Here is a 16462-nt window from a genome sequence, read left to right as displayed (position 1 = left end):
AATCAGTCTTGCGTTGTGATAGTTACATTCAGGGACGTCACTAGGGGGGGGTGCGAAAGGGTGCGTAAGCACCCCATAAAAATCGGAGCACCCCTTTCCGCACCCCAAAGGGCAATTTATTAACAAAATACTAGGCATAAGTTATTTTGAAGAACAAAAACAAACAAACAGTTTCTTGGATATGAAAAAACTACGTCCCTTAGTGTATCGTAATGGATGTGATGAGCAATAATAATAATAATAATAATAATAATAATAATAATAATCAGATGTATAGTATGCGCGCAAGTGCATGAAAGAACATTTTGGATTTTTTATGTACCACATTTTTACAGCTCGCACCCCATCCGCACCCCCCTTGCTCTGATCCTGGCGACGTCACTGGTTACATTACGACTTTAGTTTGTTCCATTGCATGTGAATACGTGTCTTGTATCGCACGGTATTATTATTTCATTCGTAAACATATGTTGCGCGTTTAATTAGCTTCGAATTTTTCTCTTGCTACGTTCCTTATTTTCACAGCGATGGCCTCATTTGTTCATCTTCTTGGAAGGGACAGTACTGTGCTCCAACCACGAGAAAGTCTCTGCCGGATGAGACGAAGGGGAGTAATGCTGTGAATGAATGTTGATGTCATAAGGTCACACACGTGGGTACTCATATCTCTATTGGCTCGCTGTCACAGCACAAACAATAACATTGATACACACATGCTTATACTACCCTAGTTACAAAATTAGGTCACTGTTACAGGAAATAACAAATGCAGGAGAGCGCATGGTTTTTAAACAGGCGTTATAACGATAATATTATATATCTACTTCGCTCCAATAGATTATTATTATTATTATTATTATTATTATTATTATTATTGGTTATTTTACGACGCTTTATCAACATCTAAGGTTATTTAGCGTCTGAATGAGATGGAGGGGATAATGCCGGTGAAATGAGTCCGGGGTCCAACACCTAAAGTTACCCAGCATTTGCTCATATTGGGGTTGAGGGAAAACCCCGGAAAAAACCTCAACCAGGTAACTTGCCCCGACCGGGAATCGAACCCGAGCCCGGGCCACCTGGTTTCGCAGCCAGACGCGCTGACCGTTACTCCACAGGTGTGGATGCTCCAATAGATGTCGCAATAGTAAGCACATTCCTTTCACGGTTGATCTCCTGGTTGGAGAACAGTACTTCCATTGGCTCGCATTTCTCCCCCCTCGGCGTGCCTACATACACTCGTCAAAACAGACAGCAACGCCATCATTGGTTTTCGGTAATCGTTTCTTGCTCGAGCTATAATTATAGATGATAGTAAATGAAAAGTCTTACAAAAATCAACAAACTGTTTCGGGATGGATCCTCTTGCTCTGACCATCAAGCCTATTTATCTGTTACCGTTAAAACCCGAAATCCGTCAAACCAGTAAATAATTGTCCCGTGAGGATAATTATCTTCCTACCAGATATACCTACTTGTTATGGTTATTGTAATGTTCCTACCTGAAGAAAATAACTTCATCAGTAAAGTGGACGACAGTCGTAAATTAGGGTCTATTTATGTATATTATACCGGTACCCTAATAGCCAAATCGCCCTAAAGAAGAGAGTATATTTTCTTTTAGATTGAACGGGCGTCATTTCTACTCACACAATAGTGCATTTCAAACTAGTTTGTGGTCTACACACACTTGATAAGCAACACTTGGCGCACTCTTTGTAGAATTATCTTCAAAATAACGAACATATTCATCGAATTCAGAAGTACGTAACGTTCGCCTAGTCCTGTGTTGTATCCTGTTGACTTCAACCTTGTTTTTTATAGTCTGTGAATAAAAGCAAAAGTATAAAGGCTTAGAATAGTCCTATTTGGATATATTCTGTTGGCGGCCTGGGTGGCGCAGTCGGTAGAGTGCTGGCCTTCTTTGCCGGAGGTTGCGGGTTTGATCCCGGCCCAGGTCGATGAAATTTAAGTGTGTTTAAACACTTCGATTTGCAAGTGAATTTCCGTCCGCAGCACCATAAGCTAAGTGCATGTCCGTCATTTCAGTCTACGTAAGGCGCGCATGGAACAAGGTGTTTGACCACATTTGGCAGAAAACCTCTATGAGTAATCTCTATTTTATTGGTCACGTGACAATTAGCAATTTCGATGAGTTTTCGAATGTACTGAAGGCATGACGTTGGTGCAAGTTTTGAGGTTAAATTATTGTATTAAAACAGTTCAATAAAGTAAGAAATTGTTGGTATAAACATTTCCAATTAATTAATTACTATACTTGCCATTTCAAGATTTGTCACATAATTTTAGGATTTCAATTAACGTTATGAATCGTTTTACTAAATTTATTATATATATATATATATATATATATATATATATTTTTTAATCTCGCCATCAACCGGTTTTAAACAAATCACAAATCGTGACTATAATTCCAACTTCAAAAGCGATGGAAAACATGCAGTCCTATTCCTCAACGAAACACTACTCATCGCAGATTTTACGCGCGTACAGTAGGCTAACTGATAGGTCATTGATTAGTAATCAATGTGTTCTGCTCAATGTGGCCTTTGTTGATTATTATTCAAACATTTTGAGTTACTGGTACCGTCATATTATACTGTCTTCACAACTGCAGTACAAAAAAAAAAAAAAAAAATAGGGTAGCAAAGTCAGCACCCCTCATTACACGGATGCCGTAAGAAGTTGTCTACAGTATCTCTGCGGCGTTTAATATAAAATTTACATCCCTAGCGACGTAATTACTACTTATAGAATCGTCCCATCCCCTACAGGCATTGGTGTGTAAATTCTACAACAGAAGGATTTACACAAATATATATATACTGTATATATATATATACATATATATATACATATATATATATATATATATATATATATATATATATATATAAACCAGGCCTGCAGAAAACGTAAGTAGGGAAATATGACGTCAGCCTCACTCCACTTCTATTGGGGATGATCGACTTCCGGGTAGAGTTGTTTACATGCTCTGCCCGTACAAGGTCCATCAGTGGCGGCACTGTAATTTTCAAAAAGAATTGTAATAAATTAAGTTTATTTATAATGCGTTATCTCGTTTCAAGGTTTACAATTATGCTAGATTTATTGTCGGTAGTTTCTTTGAGATTTCTTTGCACCTAACTTGCTTTAGATTTTCGAAAACTTTCCTCCTATCATCACCTACGGAAACATAAATTTATAGCATTTAAGTAATGAACTTTGAAAGTCACTATTAATTTAAATTCAAAATGAACACAACGAGTGACGTCCTTAATTTAACAGTATATAAATAAATAATCAATATATAGTTCGTAATAATGAATTTACCTGAAAGTTTGTGCATTCCATAATTCTTAATACGGGCTGTGTTGAATTGTGGCTTAATACTGAAAGGACGAGTAGAAATAAATTGGATGGGACACAGTAAACAAGCAATTCTTTCTTCTTCAGCAACAAAATAATCATATTCCCATTTTATTTGGAAGTAGTATTTCTTCACGGGTTAAGATTTTGCCATGTTCCAGTTCTCTTTAAACTGCAGTACGCGTATTTGTGTGTGTGTGTGTGTGTGCGTGCGTGCGCGCGTGCTACAATGTTGAATGACAGCATTGACATCCGGTCATATAGCTAGCGCTCACTTATCAGTGTACAATTTATTTATCGTCCTATTACTAGTAAAACCAGTTAAGACCAGTAATGCAAGTTTTGTAAAAACAGGAATTAAAACTTTATTAATGCACGAAAAATCATAGTAAATTCTTCAAATAAAGTAATTGATTTGTTGCCTGCATGCAATATTTCGGACGTGGAATACAGAGCACGGAAAGACAAGTCGGGGACTGTACTTAAATTATTTTACATAAAAAGTTGACTTAATCGTCTTTACTAGCAATAGGACGATCTATGGCATACATAGGTAGACTTTCTTACATTATATGCACACATACATTTTAAAATTCATTTTACATTTCTTTTAACTTATTTATTTCCCTCATTCGTTTTTCTCTTGCTTTCTAAAGGTATGTCCCTAAGGATTTTATTATCTGTTCATTTGTAATTCTTGATAGCGTGTTGTATACCTGCCGCCGTGAGAATAAATGTTTAATAGACGAGCGTAACTAGACATTCCCATACCATAAAATATCAGTTTCTTCCTCAATTTATGTGTCGCTCTTTGTAATCCATTTTCAGACACTACTTATAATTATGGGTATTAATTAATAATATGTAAACAATAGAATTCATTGAATAATTTCAAGGAAAAATTGTTCCGGAGCCGGGTATCGATCCCGGGACCCTTCGCTTAGCGCGCGAACGCTCTACCGACTGAGCTACCCCAGGAACTATACACGACACCGTCACAATTTTTCTTTTTGTATCCACACAACTCAAGTCACACAGTATTGTGTGCACTCATAGTTGAGTTCTGGCGTCTTGTCAGCTCATTTGAGTCGTGTGGATACAAAAGGAAAAATTGTGACAATGTCGTGTATAGTTCCTGGGGTAGCTCAGTCGGTAGAGAGTTCGCGCGCTAAGCGAAGAGTCCCGGGATCGATACCCGGCTCCGGAACAATTTTTCCTTGAAATTATTTAAACCTGGTTTACAGGGAGCTACTACCTGAAAGCCAGATTTGTATAATACATTTGTTACTGGAGGTACGTTAACAGAAAGCCACATATTAAGTCACACAGTATTGTGTGCACTCATAGTTGAGTTCTGGCGTCTTGTCAACTCATTGAGTTGTGTGGATACAAAAGGAAAAATTGTGACGGTGTCGTGTATAGTTCCTGGGGTAGCTCAGTCGGTAGAGCGTTCGCGCGCTAAGCGAAGGGTCCCGGGATCGATACCCGGCTCCGGAACAATTTTTCCTTGAAATTATTCAAACCTGCTTTACAGGGAGCTACTACCTGAAAGCCAGATTTGTATAATAGAATTCATTCATTCATTCATTCATACTTCTCTGCCCAATAGCAGTTTCTTCACTGCAAACCCAGTATTCTCCAATCTTCTCTCCTTTCCGTCTTCCTCTTACAAGCAAACATTCTTATAAAGGCAGACAAAAAAAAAGTTATTTCCTCCCACCATGTTAATAATGTCAAAACAAGTGCTTGTACAAATTTTGGCCAATCTTGTGCAATTACGAGGGCCGTAAAAATAAGTTTCCCTGGGGTCGTTTACAGAAAGAAAACACAATTTAATGGAAACATTTATTGGAACAACTGTTGAGCTATTTTTCAACATAGGCTACTCCTCAGTGAAACTGAGATATCTGTCATACCACCATAGGATCGGGAGAGACGGTTCCGGTGAGGAATATGTTGAAAAATAGCTCAACAAATGCTGTATCTGTTCCAATAAATCTTTCTATAAAATTGTGTTTTCTTTCTGTAATCTGCCGCAGGGAAACTTATTTTACGGCCCTCGTAATTGCTCTCGAGTGGCCAAAATTTGTACAAGCACTTCTTTTGACTTTATTAACATGGTAGAAGAAAAAAATAACTTTTTTATCTTTCCTCGTCAGAATGATTGCTTGTTAGTCTCCGCATATGATCCATATATCTTAATGTTCTCTATCATCTTATATCTTCTTCTGCCCCGAACTTTGCTCCCGTTCATAAATCCCTCCAGTGCAGTTTCTTTTCAGCGAGTAATCCAGCCATTTTCTTTTTTCTCTTCCTGATCAGTTTCAGCATTATTCTTTCTTCACCCACTCTTTCTAGCACAACTTCATTTCTTATTCTGTCTGTCCATATCACACACTCCATTCTTCTCCATATCCACATTTCAAACCTTCTAGTCGTTTCTCTTCACTTTGTCGTAACGTAACGTTTACGTTTCTGTCTCATACTGTACAAGGTCACACTCTACACGAAATACTTCACTAGTTTCTTCCTTAGTACAAACACACAAATAAAGGAGTGCATTATTCTGTGTTATATATTTTTCACACCAAAATAAAAATGAAGTCATACTTATGGTTATCGTTCATACTTACTGTATGAATTCTTTAAGATTGTTTGAACCAAAATGCAACACTGCTACAGTATTTAATCATAGTAGTAATTTAGGCCCAAGAATATATAACAAACTTATATTTAAATATCCTAATCTTGTCAATTCTAATAGTTCTAATATTAAATTTAAAAAGTTATAAAAAATTGAAAAATTGTAAATTTAAATTTATAATATATTCTTATTGCGTAGTAGACATAAGACAAATTGTCTTATATACTTCTTAATTTTCAATTCAGGACTCCGCCCCTGACCACGAGTTCTACTCTTTCAGGGGCGAGCTAAAGTTTTTCTGTTTATATTGTATGTTACAATTATTAGCAAAATAAATAAAATAAAAAATAAAAAATAAAAAATAAAATAAAAATAGGGTGTAAACGATATAAACTGTCAAAAAATACTGGTGGTAGAGCATAAATAAGTGAAGAAAAAAAGTCAAATGTTTTTTCTGTTACTGTCCCAGTTTTCCAACAAAAAATATGTTTTATCAGTAACGTTTTTGGAAAAGAGAATAGACTGTCATTATTTAGGATACTTTACCTGTTATGTACGCTGAAGCAGTCGTTTGTTATTCGTTGTGTATTGGTATGTGTTGGGTGCAGGGTCATTGGCAACAACATTTACGTTGTCGAAATGTAAACAAATAACTAACCTATTATTGCGATGTACCGAAAGTACATATGATATTTCCGTGCAGAAATTCTGCATTATCATAAGATGAAGGATCGGTGGAGCGGAGAACAATTCTCTCCGGCACCGGGATTGGACATTGTACCACTGTCACACATCTGTGACACAGTGCATGAGGGTTGGCCACTAAAGGGAAACTAAGAGGTGGAGCTTAAACTGAGAGGATTCAATCCGGCATCGTGTGGCTTGGTGGATAGAGCGTCAGTACGTAGAGCTAAAAACCCGGGTTCGAATCCCGGTGCTGGAGAGAATTTTTCTCCGCTCCACCGATCCTTCATCAATTAATTAACCTACTATCAATCTTAAAAACATTGTATTTTACTTACTTATGGCTTTTAAGGAACCCGCAGGTTCATTGCCGCCCTCACATAAGCCCGCCATCGGTCCCTAACCTGAGCAAGATTAATCCAGTCTCTATCATCATATCCCACCTCCCTCAAATCCATTTTAATATTATCTTCCCATCTACGTATCGGTCTCCCCAAAGGTCTTTTTCCCTTCGGCCTCCCAACTAACATTCTATATGCATTTCTGGATTCGTCCATACGTGCTACATGCTCTGCCCATCTCAAACGTCTGGATTTAATGTTCCTTATTATGTCAGATGAAGAAGAAAATGCGGGCAGTTTTGCGTTGTGCAACTTTCTCCATTTTCCTGTAACTTCATCCCTCTTATCCCCAAATATTTTCAAACGCCCTTAATCTGTGTTTCTCTCTCAAAGTGAGAGTCCAAGTTTCACAACCATAAGGAACGACCGGTAATGTAACTGTTTTATAAATTCTAACTTTCAGATTTTTTGACACCAGACTAGATGACAGAAGCTTCTCAACCGAATAATAACAGGTATTTCCCATATTTATTCTGCGTTTAATTTCCTCCCGAGTGTCATTTATATTTGTTCCTGTTGCTCCAAGATATTTGAATTTTTCCAACTCTTTGAAGATAAATCTCCAATTTTTATATTTTCATTCCGTACAATATTCTGGTCACGAGACATAATCATATACTTTTTCTTTTCAGAATTTACTTCCAAACCTATCGCTTTACTTGCTTCAAGGAAAATTTCCGTGTTTTCTCTAATCGTTTGTGGATTTTCTCCTAATATATTCACGTCATCCGCATAGACAAGAAGCTGATGTAACCCGTTTAATTCCAAACACTCTCTGTTATCCTGAACTTTCCTAATGATATATTCTAGAGCAGGTATGCTCATTCTCTGACTCCCGATTACGTTCTGTAATCACAACCTTCGAATGTAGCGCGTGCTGTTCCCCGTTCGAAGCTCGACGGATGGCTGCAGAAGGCAGTTCAAGTACTTAGTAAACGCACGAACAGTGCGGGACAATGGCACAGTCAAAACCTTCTGTAAGCAAACGATCAGGGCAGGGCATGGTTGCGCCCCACGGATAGGTAAGATGCAGCAGATAAAAAAGGGTCCCTGTTTTGTGGGCATAGTTGCGCCCCGTTCCTATCAGGTAGAGAAAAGGGCATGGCATAGTTGCGCCCCGATGAAATAGGTAGAGAAAAAGACCTTACGGGAACTTGAACCTCGTAATCAACCAATCTTATTGATTTCTTATTCGATTTAATAGTTTATTCATTATCGATACCGTTAAATGAAGTTGACAGTACTTTATTAACTGTTTTTCTACTGTTTATGCCGTGATTATCGTTAGCCTACCGTAAAAATGAACACCATGAAGTTGGCAGTACTTTATTAATTGACATATTCAAATGATGAGTCGTTGGAATATGGGACCTTAGCAATCTTGACATTTTTATTTGTGATTTCCACACCAGCTGTGGCGTATAGTGAGGTTAATTTAAAATGAATGTTATGTTTGGTGAAATGGGTGGAGTTAATTCACAATGGTTTTAAGTTTAGATTTACAAAACTCTGTAACGTATTTTATCGCAATCAGTTACGTGTCTACTATACCCTCTCCATTATGCTACCTGATTTCAATGCAGCTACCACTATAATATTTTTAAGTAATTTATATATTTTATGACAATCACTTTCGTGTGCACTATGCCCATAGGGCGCAACTATGCCACGTCCATTCTGCTACCTGATTTCTTCGGGGCGCAACTATGCCATGTCCCTTCTGCTACCTGACTTCTTCGGGGCGCAACTATGCCATGCCTAGGCCTCCCAATTGATCGCGGGGCGCAACTATGCCATACCCAACGATCATTCCGTACAGTGTGGGAGGAAGACTATTTTTGTTGTACGTTCGGTGAAAACTGAAAGTGATTACTATATTGTAAGGTACTGTCAGGAATACTACTGAGCAACATAAAACTACATTATAGGCTCTGCTACCAGAACATGCCGAAGTGACAGAGAAGCTGTTTTTTGTAATATAGCCTATTTTCATATACCAACGTTATTATTATTATTATTATTATTAGAACTATTATTATTATTATTATTATTATTATTATTATTATTATTATTATTGTTGTTGTTATTGTGGTGATTTTATTCTAGCAGAAATAGATATTTTGATAAAATAATTTTTCAGGGGTGCAACGTGCACTACAGTTCCAAGAATTGAAAGCACTTCATGAAAGGCCAAACATTGAAGAGAGTCGAACAATTCAGAGTCTATGTTTTGGAGCAAGTTAGCCTATGTAGTATGTTGGGAATTAGCTAAGGCACTAAAACCTTCACGGATGGTGAACTTGTAAAGAGATGTATGGTGCCTGAACAAAATATAGTTAATTATGTCTCTGTACTGCAACAGTTCAAATGTGAATTCACAGAACATAGATTTAGTGATTTTAGACGTATGGAGAGTGATATTAGTATTTTGTTAATCTTTTCATAAATTTATTACTATCCGTGAGAGTGCAGTTCCAGGACGAGTTAATTGATTTACTAAGTAACGTAGAATTCAGAACTAAATGCAGAGAATATGACTTGACAAGCATAGAATTATTTAAAAAATGAACAAAACTAAATATTACAAGATGAGCTTATTCGTTGCCACTGTGTTAGCTACCTTCGCCTCGACATATGTGTGCGAACAATTATTTTCGAGAATAAAGGTTAATAAATCCAAACATAGGTCCCGATTGACAGATGAGCATCTTTAGCGCATTGCAGTAAATTCGTTGGAAATAGATTCCCGATTACTTGCAGAAAAGAATGCGGATGTTGAATAGACCGCAAAGTAGACTATATGGTGGAATATGAAAATGATATTATCTATGATATTATTATATCATAACTATATTAAATATAATAAATAATGTAATAACTGAATATTGCAGTGTATACTCTTTCCTTTTTCAAATTTAGTTTATTATCCGTATTTGTAAGAGTGTAAGAACTATGCCACGGGAGGTGCTGCAATGTACAGTGCAATGTAGTTGCGGAGCCCAGTCCGTACACTGCGTGTGTTATGCAGTGCAGCATCATCCGTGTAATCGGGGCTTTTACAATTTTGAGCATACCTGTTCTAGAGCGAAGTTAAAAAGTAAAGGTAATAGTGCATCTCCTTGCTTTAGCCCACAGTCTTTGTTGTGGTCATGTCATGTCATTCCGAGGCTTATTGTGTGGTTGTGTAAAAAGTTTTTTTTTTTTTTTTTTTTACGGTGATGGGTTGTTAGTCCTTCGCCCAACTCCACGACTGCTCATTCAATATATTCGCAGCTATCCTTCATATCTAGAGGTCGTCTCCTCTATCCGCAACCTGAGGACGCGCCATTCCGTGGTGATAGGGACACACAATACTTGCTATTTTACAAATTAAAAATATAATTATACGAAATAATTATATTTCACTAGATATTTTGTTCAGTAGATCGATATGTATAGCTCGCGCAAAAGATCTGATAGTCTGGCTGACGTCACAGGGGAGAAGCGGGGGGGGGGGAGCAGAGTGCAAACAATAAAAACGCTCTATGTACTAACTGAAAACATTAACCTCTTACCTTGAGCTGCAAGTCGGAGTCTTCAAACTTTGCTATCCCTTCCATTTCATCGCATCGTCATAGCTGAAATCATCATCGCTAATACTACCGAGATTTATGATAATTGGGTCTATGACGTCATCAAACAGTACTTCCCGGTCCATATTGTTCTATTTTTTTTTTTTTTTCCCCCACAAAGAGGACGCCAATTGAGTTCAGACATACTGTTAAATTTCTGCTCACATAGTTCTCTTACTGAATTTAATTTACAATCTATGTTTCTGGAAGTAACCCATCCCTTCACTATCGACCAAATGTTCTCGATAGGGCTTAATTCGAAGTGATGAGGGGGAAGTCTAAGTGGCATATGCCCGGAGAATTTCCGTAACAATAGGTCTAATTGCAACTTAAAACCACTTAAACTAACTGTATGTACAAAATTGAAATGTTACATATACACACACGCACTCTAACTCTATATACACGATTTTTATGGTACATTGTTACATACACTTAAAGATGCTACAACTGAATACTCCCGTAATATAATATAGGGAGCTTATAGCGAGCAAGCGACTGACAAAGAGAGAAATGTTTTGCAAGTGGAATATATGCCTGACAAGATACCGTTATCTACCGTTTAAATCTCAATGGTCTCGAAGCTTTCAGATCTTTCGCGCGAGCTGTATACCTATGTAATTTTGACAGTTTATATCGTTTACACCCTGTCTACTGTTAGCCTACAAATTATTTTTTTAGGATAATTCGAGTAATAAAGCATGTGATATGTTTTTTTTACAGATAGTTGGCTGTGTAATATTCCTTCCAGATATGTTCTGGCCGCTCTTGGATTCGCCGGCTGTGCTGTGCAATTCACATTGAACGTATGTTTGTCAGTGGCGATTGTTGCTATGGTGAAACCTGTAGAATCATCGTCACAAGACAGAATCATATTGAAGACAAATGGAAATATTACATTCACAGAAAACCTTGATGAAGATGTAACAGTTTGTCCGAGTCCGCACATAAATGAAAATTTAACATACAGCACCAGTGCATACAATCAGGTTTGGTTAACATATTTTCCTAATACCGTATGTATTTTTATTGCAATTCAAACACTCCATCGCAAATAGTGAGCGGTGCACGGAATATTGTACAGCGACAATATAATTTGACAGTCTAACAAGCCACATGATAAGCAAAATAAACAAAGATTAAGCACCAGTATCACATCTCTTAACTTACTTAGTGGGAACAAAAATTGATTATTAATTTAATTGCAAATTAAACTATTTCATATAATGCAACAGTAAAAATAAGATTAGCTATGGAATTAGATATTCCGACACATCATTATTATCGTAGCAGGCTTAAAGTGTACCATTAATCTCTTCTCTTTATTGAATTTACTGCAGACTGGCTGTTGATATGTAAACATAAAATAGAAGATTCCTTTAAATAACTCTTAACTCTGCCAGTTAAAATAAACCATTATTATTATTATTATTATTATTATTATTATTATTATTATTATTATTACTATATTCTAAGTTGTCGACCTGGTTGGCAAGTTGGTATAGCGCTGGCCTTCTATGCCCAAGGTTGCGGGTTCGATCCCGGGCCAGGTCGATGGCATTTAAGTGTGCTTAAATGCGACAGGCTCATGTCAGTAGATTTACTGGCATGTAAAAGAACTCCTGCGGGACAAAATTCCGGCACATCCGGCGACGCTGATATAACCTCTGCAGTTGCGAGCGTCGTTAAATAAAACATAACATTTATTCTAAGTTCATGCTAATGAGTGCAAGTTAGTAATATATTTATGTATTAAATACAATGGCTGTAATTTCAAAGTATGTATACTATGTGTGTGCTTGCGTGCGTGTGCGTGCGTGCGTGTATGTGTATACAGAATGTTTCTTAAAATATATATCTGGTTGTAGAGAGATTGTAGACAAGCAATTTGAGGTAAGGAACCCAGGGTCTCCGACGAAAAAATACCTAAGTTATCAGTTGTTTATCTTCAATGCTGCAATTGAAAAAAAATTACTGGAAATCGACTATTCAGAAGCCCCTAAATTGTGCTTTATCAGTCGTTTCCTGTATTATTTATACTGGAACTGTTTAATCCTAATATTACTTTACTGGAACTGTGTTCCGGTCCAACTACAGCACTGTCTATCTTCGATACTCATTGTCCGATAATAAATGAAATAGGAGTATGCTATGGGATGGTTTCGAACTTTATTAGGAATTGGATGAAGCCCAACTGTTAAGAACTAACGAATTTTATTTTCAAAACGTAGCTTTTACAGAATATGTAAAATTGCTGGCAAATAATTAGATAGTACTCCACTGCACTGCTGTTTATTTCACCCTCATTCATTTTTGTTATTACACTATTTTAGAAGAGCATTATTGACAAGAGGCTGTGTTGTAACGGATAATGCGTCAGAGTAAAAATGTGGTGATAAATTCAAATTATCCAACATAAGATTAATTTATATAGCCTACATTAATTGAATTTGTGGACGTTAATCCGAACTATGAGAAATGTTATCTTGGCTTCAAAGAAATACGTCATTAAGTTCATTAAGAACAGCAGAACTAAAAAGCGCAGGCAACAATTAACACTTTCTTTAAATCACAGTCTGAAAATTCCAAACCTTGTACTTCCTGTGCAGTAATTAACTTGGATTAAAGAACTCAAACTGATTATTTGAATCGATGTTTTGTGTTCCTATGTCAGTAAAATACTCCTAGAATTATTAAACACTATATTACTGGGATATGCTAAACAACTATAAAATGTTCTTATTTTTCAATTGTCGAAACAATCCGGTTCCAATAAATTCTCTATAACTCGGACTTACATTCATTCAGATTGGATTTGCTGTCCAATTAACCCGAATTAGTAAGGTTCTATTGTACGTATGTGTGTATATGCGTGCGTATGTATGTATGTATGTATGTATGTATGTATGTATTCATACTGTTCTGCCCAAGGTCTTTCACTACAAACCCGTATTCTCCAGTCTTTCCTATTTTCTGCCGTCCTCTTTGTCTCCTCATATGATCCATATATCTTGATGTCGTCTATCATCTGATACCTTCTTCTGCCCCGAACTCTTCTCTCATTCACCATTCCTTTCAGTGCATCCTTCAGTAAGTAGTTTCTTCTCAATCAGTGACCCAGCCAATTCCTTTCCCTCTTTCTGGTCAGTTTCAGCATCATTCTTTCTTCATCCACTCTTTCCAACACAGTTTCGTTTCTTACTCTCCATATCCTCATTTCAAATGCTTCTAGTCACTCCTCTTCAATTCGTCGTAATGTCCATGTTTCTGCACCATACACTGCTACACTCCACACAAAGCACTTCACTGGTCTCTTCCTTAGTTCTTTCTCCAGAGGTCTGCAGAAGATGCTCCTTTTTCCTTTGCCATTGCTTTTCTCCTTTTGAATTCTTGGCAGCAACTTATGTTACTGCTTATAGTACACCCCAAGTTTTTAAGCTGTCCACTTGTTCTACTGCCTCATTTAAAATTCACAAGTTTACCTTCTTACTTTTCTTTCGATAACCATGGTCTTCGTCTTGTTTGCATATATCTTCATTCCATACTGCTCACAGCTGACGTTTAGCTCCAGTAGAATATCCCTTAGTATCATCTCCTCTTCTGCTAACAATGCCATATCATCAGCAAATCTTACACACTTTATTATTCTTCCTCCTACTATCACTCTTCCATGTTCTGAAAACAGTTCTTCACTAAATACTCCAAGTAGATGTTGAACAGGGTAGGTGATAAAGGGCATCCTTGTCGTACTCCTCTCCCTATTTCACTTCCTTCTGACATTTTTCTTCTCCTATCCTGACTTTGACTCCTTGTTTCATATAAAGGTTACTGAACAGCCTTCTCTCTTTCCAATACACGCCAATTTTCTTTAGGATCTCCATCAGTTTATTCCAATTCACTCTGTGAAACGCCGTTTCTAGATCCACAAATACTACATACTCGTACACTTCTTTATTCTTCTCTAGATATCTTTTACCGATTGTTTGTAGGACTCCAATTGCATCTCTCGTACCTTTTCCCTTCCTGAAGCCAAACTGCTCTTCTTCCAACTGTTCTTTCATCTTAGAATATAAACGTTGATTCAGTATTCGCAGAAGGATCTTCGCCAAGTGTGATATCAGGCTGATAGTCCTGAATTCATTATATTTCTTGGCATTATTTTTCTTCGGTATTGGAAGCAACACTGTCTCCGTAAACCTTCAGGCCATTCGCCTTTCTCATATATTTCGTTGCATAATGATAGAATTTTCTTCTTGTCTTCACCCAAGCATTTCACTAACTCAATGGAGATTCCATTAACTTGTGTTGCTTTCCCATTCTTCTTCATTTCCCTAACTGCTAGTTCAACTTCTGTTCTTAAAATAGAAACAAATTTCATAAATAAAAATATAATCCATTATCACTTAGAGATGTAAAAAACTGGTAATTCTGTGTATGTGTGTGTGTGTCTCTGTGTGCGTGCGTGCGTTCGTGTGTGCGCGCGCGTGCGCACGTAATTTTAATTTATAGCATGGACAAATAACATAGATTTATAGTTTTTGTATATACATATGAGAAAATGAAGATTGTTTAAATTAGGTTACAGTCTTCTTTCTTCCACAGACAGGAGAATTTTCTTGGGATGAAGAGACGCAAGGTCATGTTCTGTCAGCTTACTACTATGGATACGTAATTACACAGCTCATTGGTGGAAGACTAAGTGAAATATTTGGTGGCAAGATGGTGTACGGTCCAGGCATAGCTTTCTCTGGAATCTTGTGCTTGTTTACCCCTGTTGCTGCACGAGCTAACTTCTATGCCTTTATTATTGTCCGTGTCCTGACAGGGGCTGCATCGGTATGTACATAAATAATATTTGTTAAATGTTTTTATCCTCTGTATAGTTTCAAGGTACACACAATGTAGGTCGACCGTGTGGCCGCGACTAGCATGAAGGCCAAGTAACACAAGGCAAACTGTCTTCCGCATGCTCGGCAGTTCAGTTCAGTGTCTCTGTAGGAGTGATTATGTTGACGTTAGATAGACAGTTATTCTTCTGATTGTGTTATTGAAGTGTTTGGAATTAGATTTAAGAGTGGTCTTTTGCTGCTGTTGCTATGTGGAACGCAAATCGTCTTTTTATCTTTCTGCAGTCACTCTTTTTCAGATAAGTCTCTACCATGAAAATCCTTTGCTCTAATGTAAGTTTCTGTGATGCCATGTGAGCAAGCTAATCTAAACACTTCACTAACACAATCGGAAGAATAACACGCAATTTAACGTTAACGCAACTACTCCTACAGAGAGACTGAATTGGACTGCTGAGTGTGTGGAAGACTGTTTGCTACTTGTTGCATTGCCTTCATGCCGATCATGTGGCTCCTGGTCGACCTACATTATATAAGTGTACACTCTGTATTGTATTGTTTTATATTTATTAACATTCCATGGTATTTATGCATTGATTCATAGCTAGAATTTGGAACAAGTCAAAAAATTTAATACTACAGTACTATAAAGCCTTAATTTATAATCACAGTCTAGTTGAAATATATACAGAAGAGGTTTACAATATAGTCTACTAGTACAACACAAAGTTTTAGTATCAATTTCATGAAGCTTTGTTGAATACCGGTATCATGAATTCATCTACAGAATAGAAGGTGTGAGAAATTAGGTACTTCTTTAATTTGGCCCTAAATAATCTTATGTTTTGAGTTTCATTTTTTATATCCATAGGGAGGCTATTA

General features: G+C 37.0%; 1 protein-coding gene and 2 non-coding genes across 3 annotated transcripts in view; 2 read left to right on the top strand and 1 right to left on the bottom strand.

Annotated features, from left to right (window-relative positions):
* The window catches only part of LOC138706007 (sialin-like), a 47392-nt gene that overhangs the window by 16727 nt on the left and 14203 nt on the right, over positions 1–16462 (top strand). Inside the window, exons 2-3 of the mRNA XM_069834885.1 lie at positions 11457–11722; positions 15336–15569. Coding sequence (XP_069690986.1) covers positions 11457–11722; positions 15336–15569 — 500 coding nt within the window. The remainder of the gene's footprint in view (positions 1–11456; positions 11723–15335; positions 15570–16462) is intronic.
* TRNAS-GCU (transfer RNA serine (anticodon GCU)) lies at positions 4299–4372 on the bottom strand. The gene has a single exon. It is a non-coding gene; the product is annotated as a tRNA-Ser (tRNA).
* On the top strand, positions 4817–4890 carry TRNAS-GCU (transfer RNA serine (anticodon GCU)). The gene has a single exon. It is a non-coding gene; the product is annotated as a tRNA-Ser (tRNA).

Source organism: Periplaneta americana, chromosome 9 (genome assembly GCF_040183065.1).
Source record: "Periplaneta americana isolate PAMFEO1 chromosome 9, P.americana_PAMFEO1_priV1, whole genome shotgun sequence".
NCBI classification, from domain to species: Eukaryota; Metazoa; Arthropoda; class Insecta; order Blattodea; family Blattidae; genus Periplaneta; species Periplaneta americana.
Note: the sequence above shows the minus strand (reverse complement) of the source record. Positions and strands in the feature narration are given on the sequence as shown.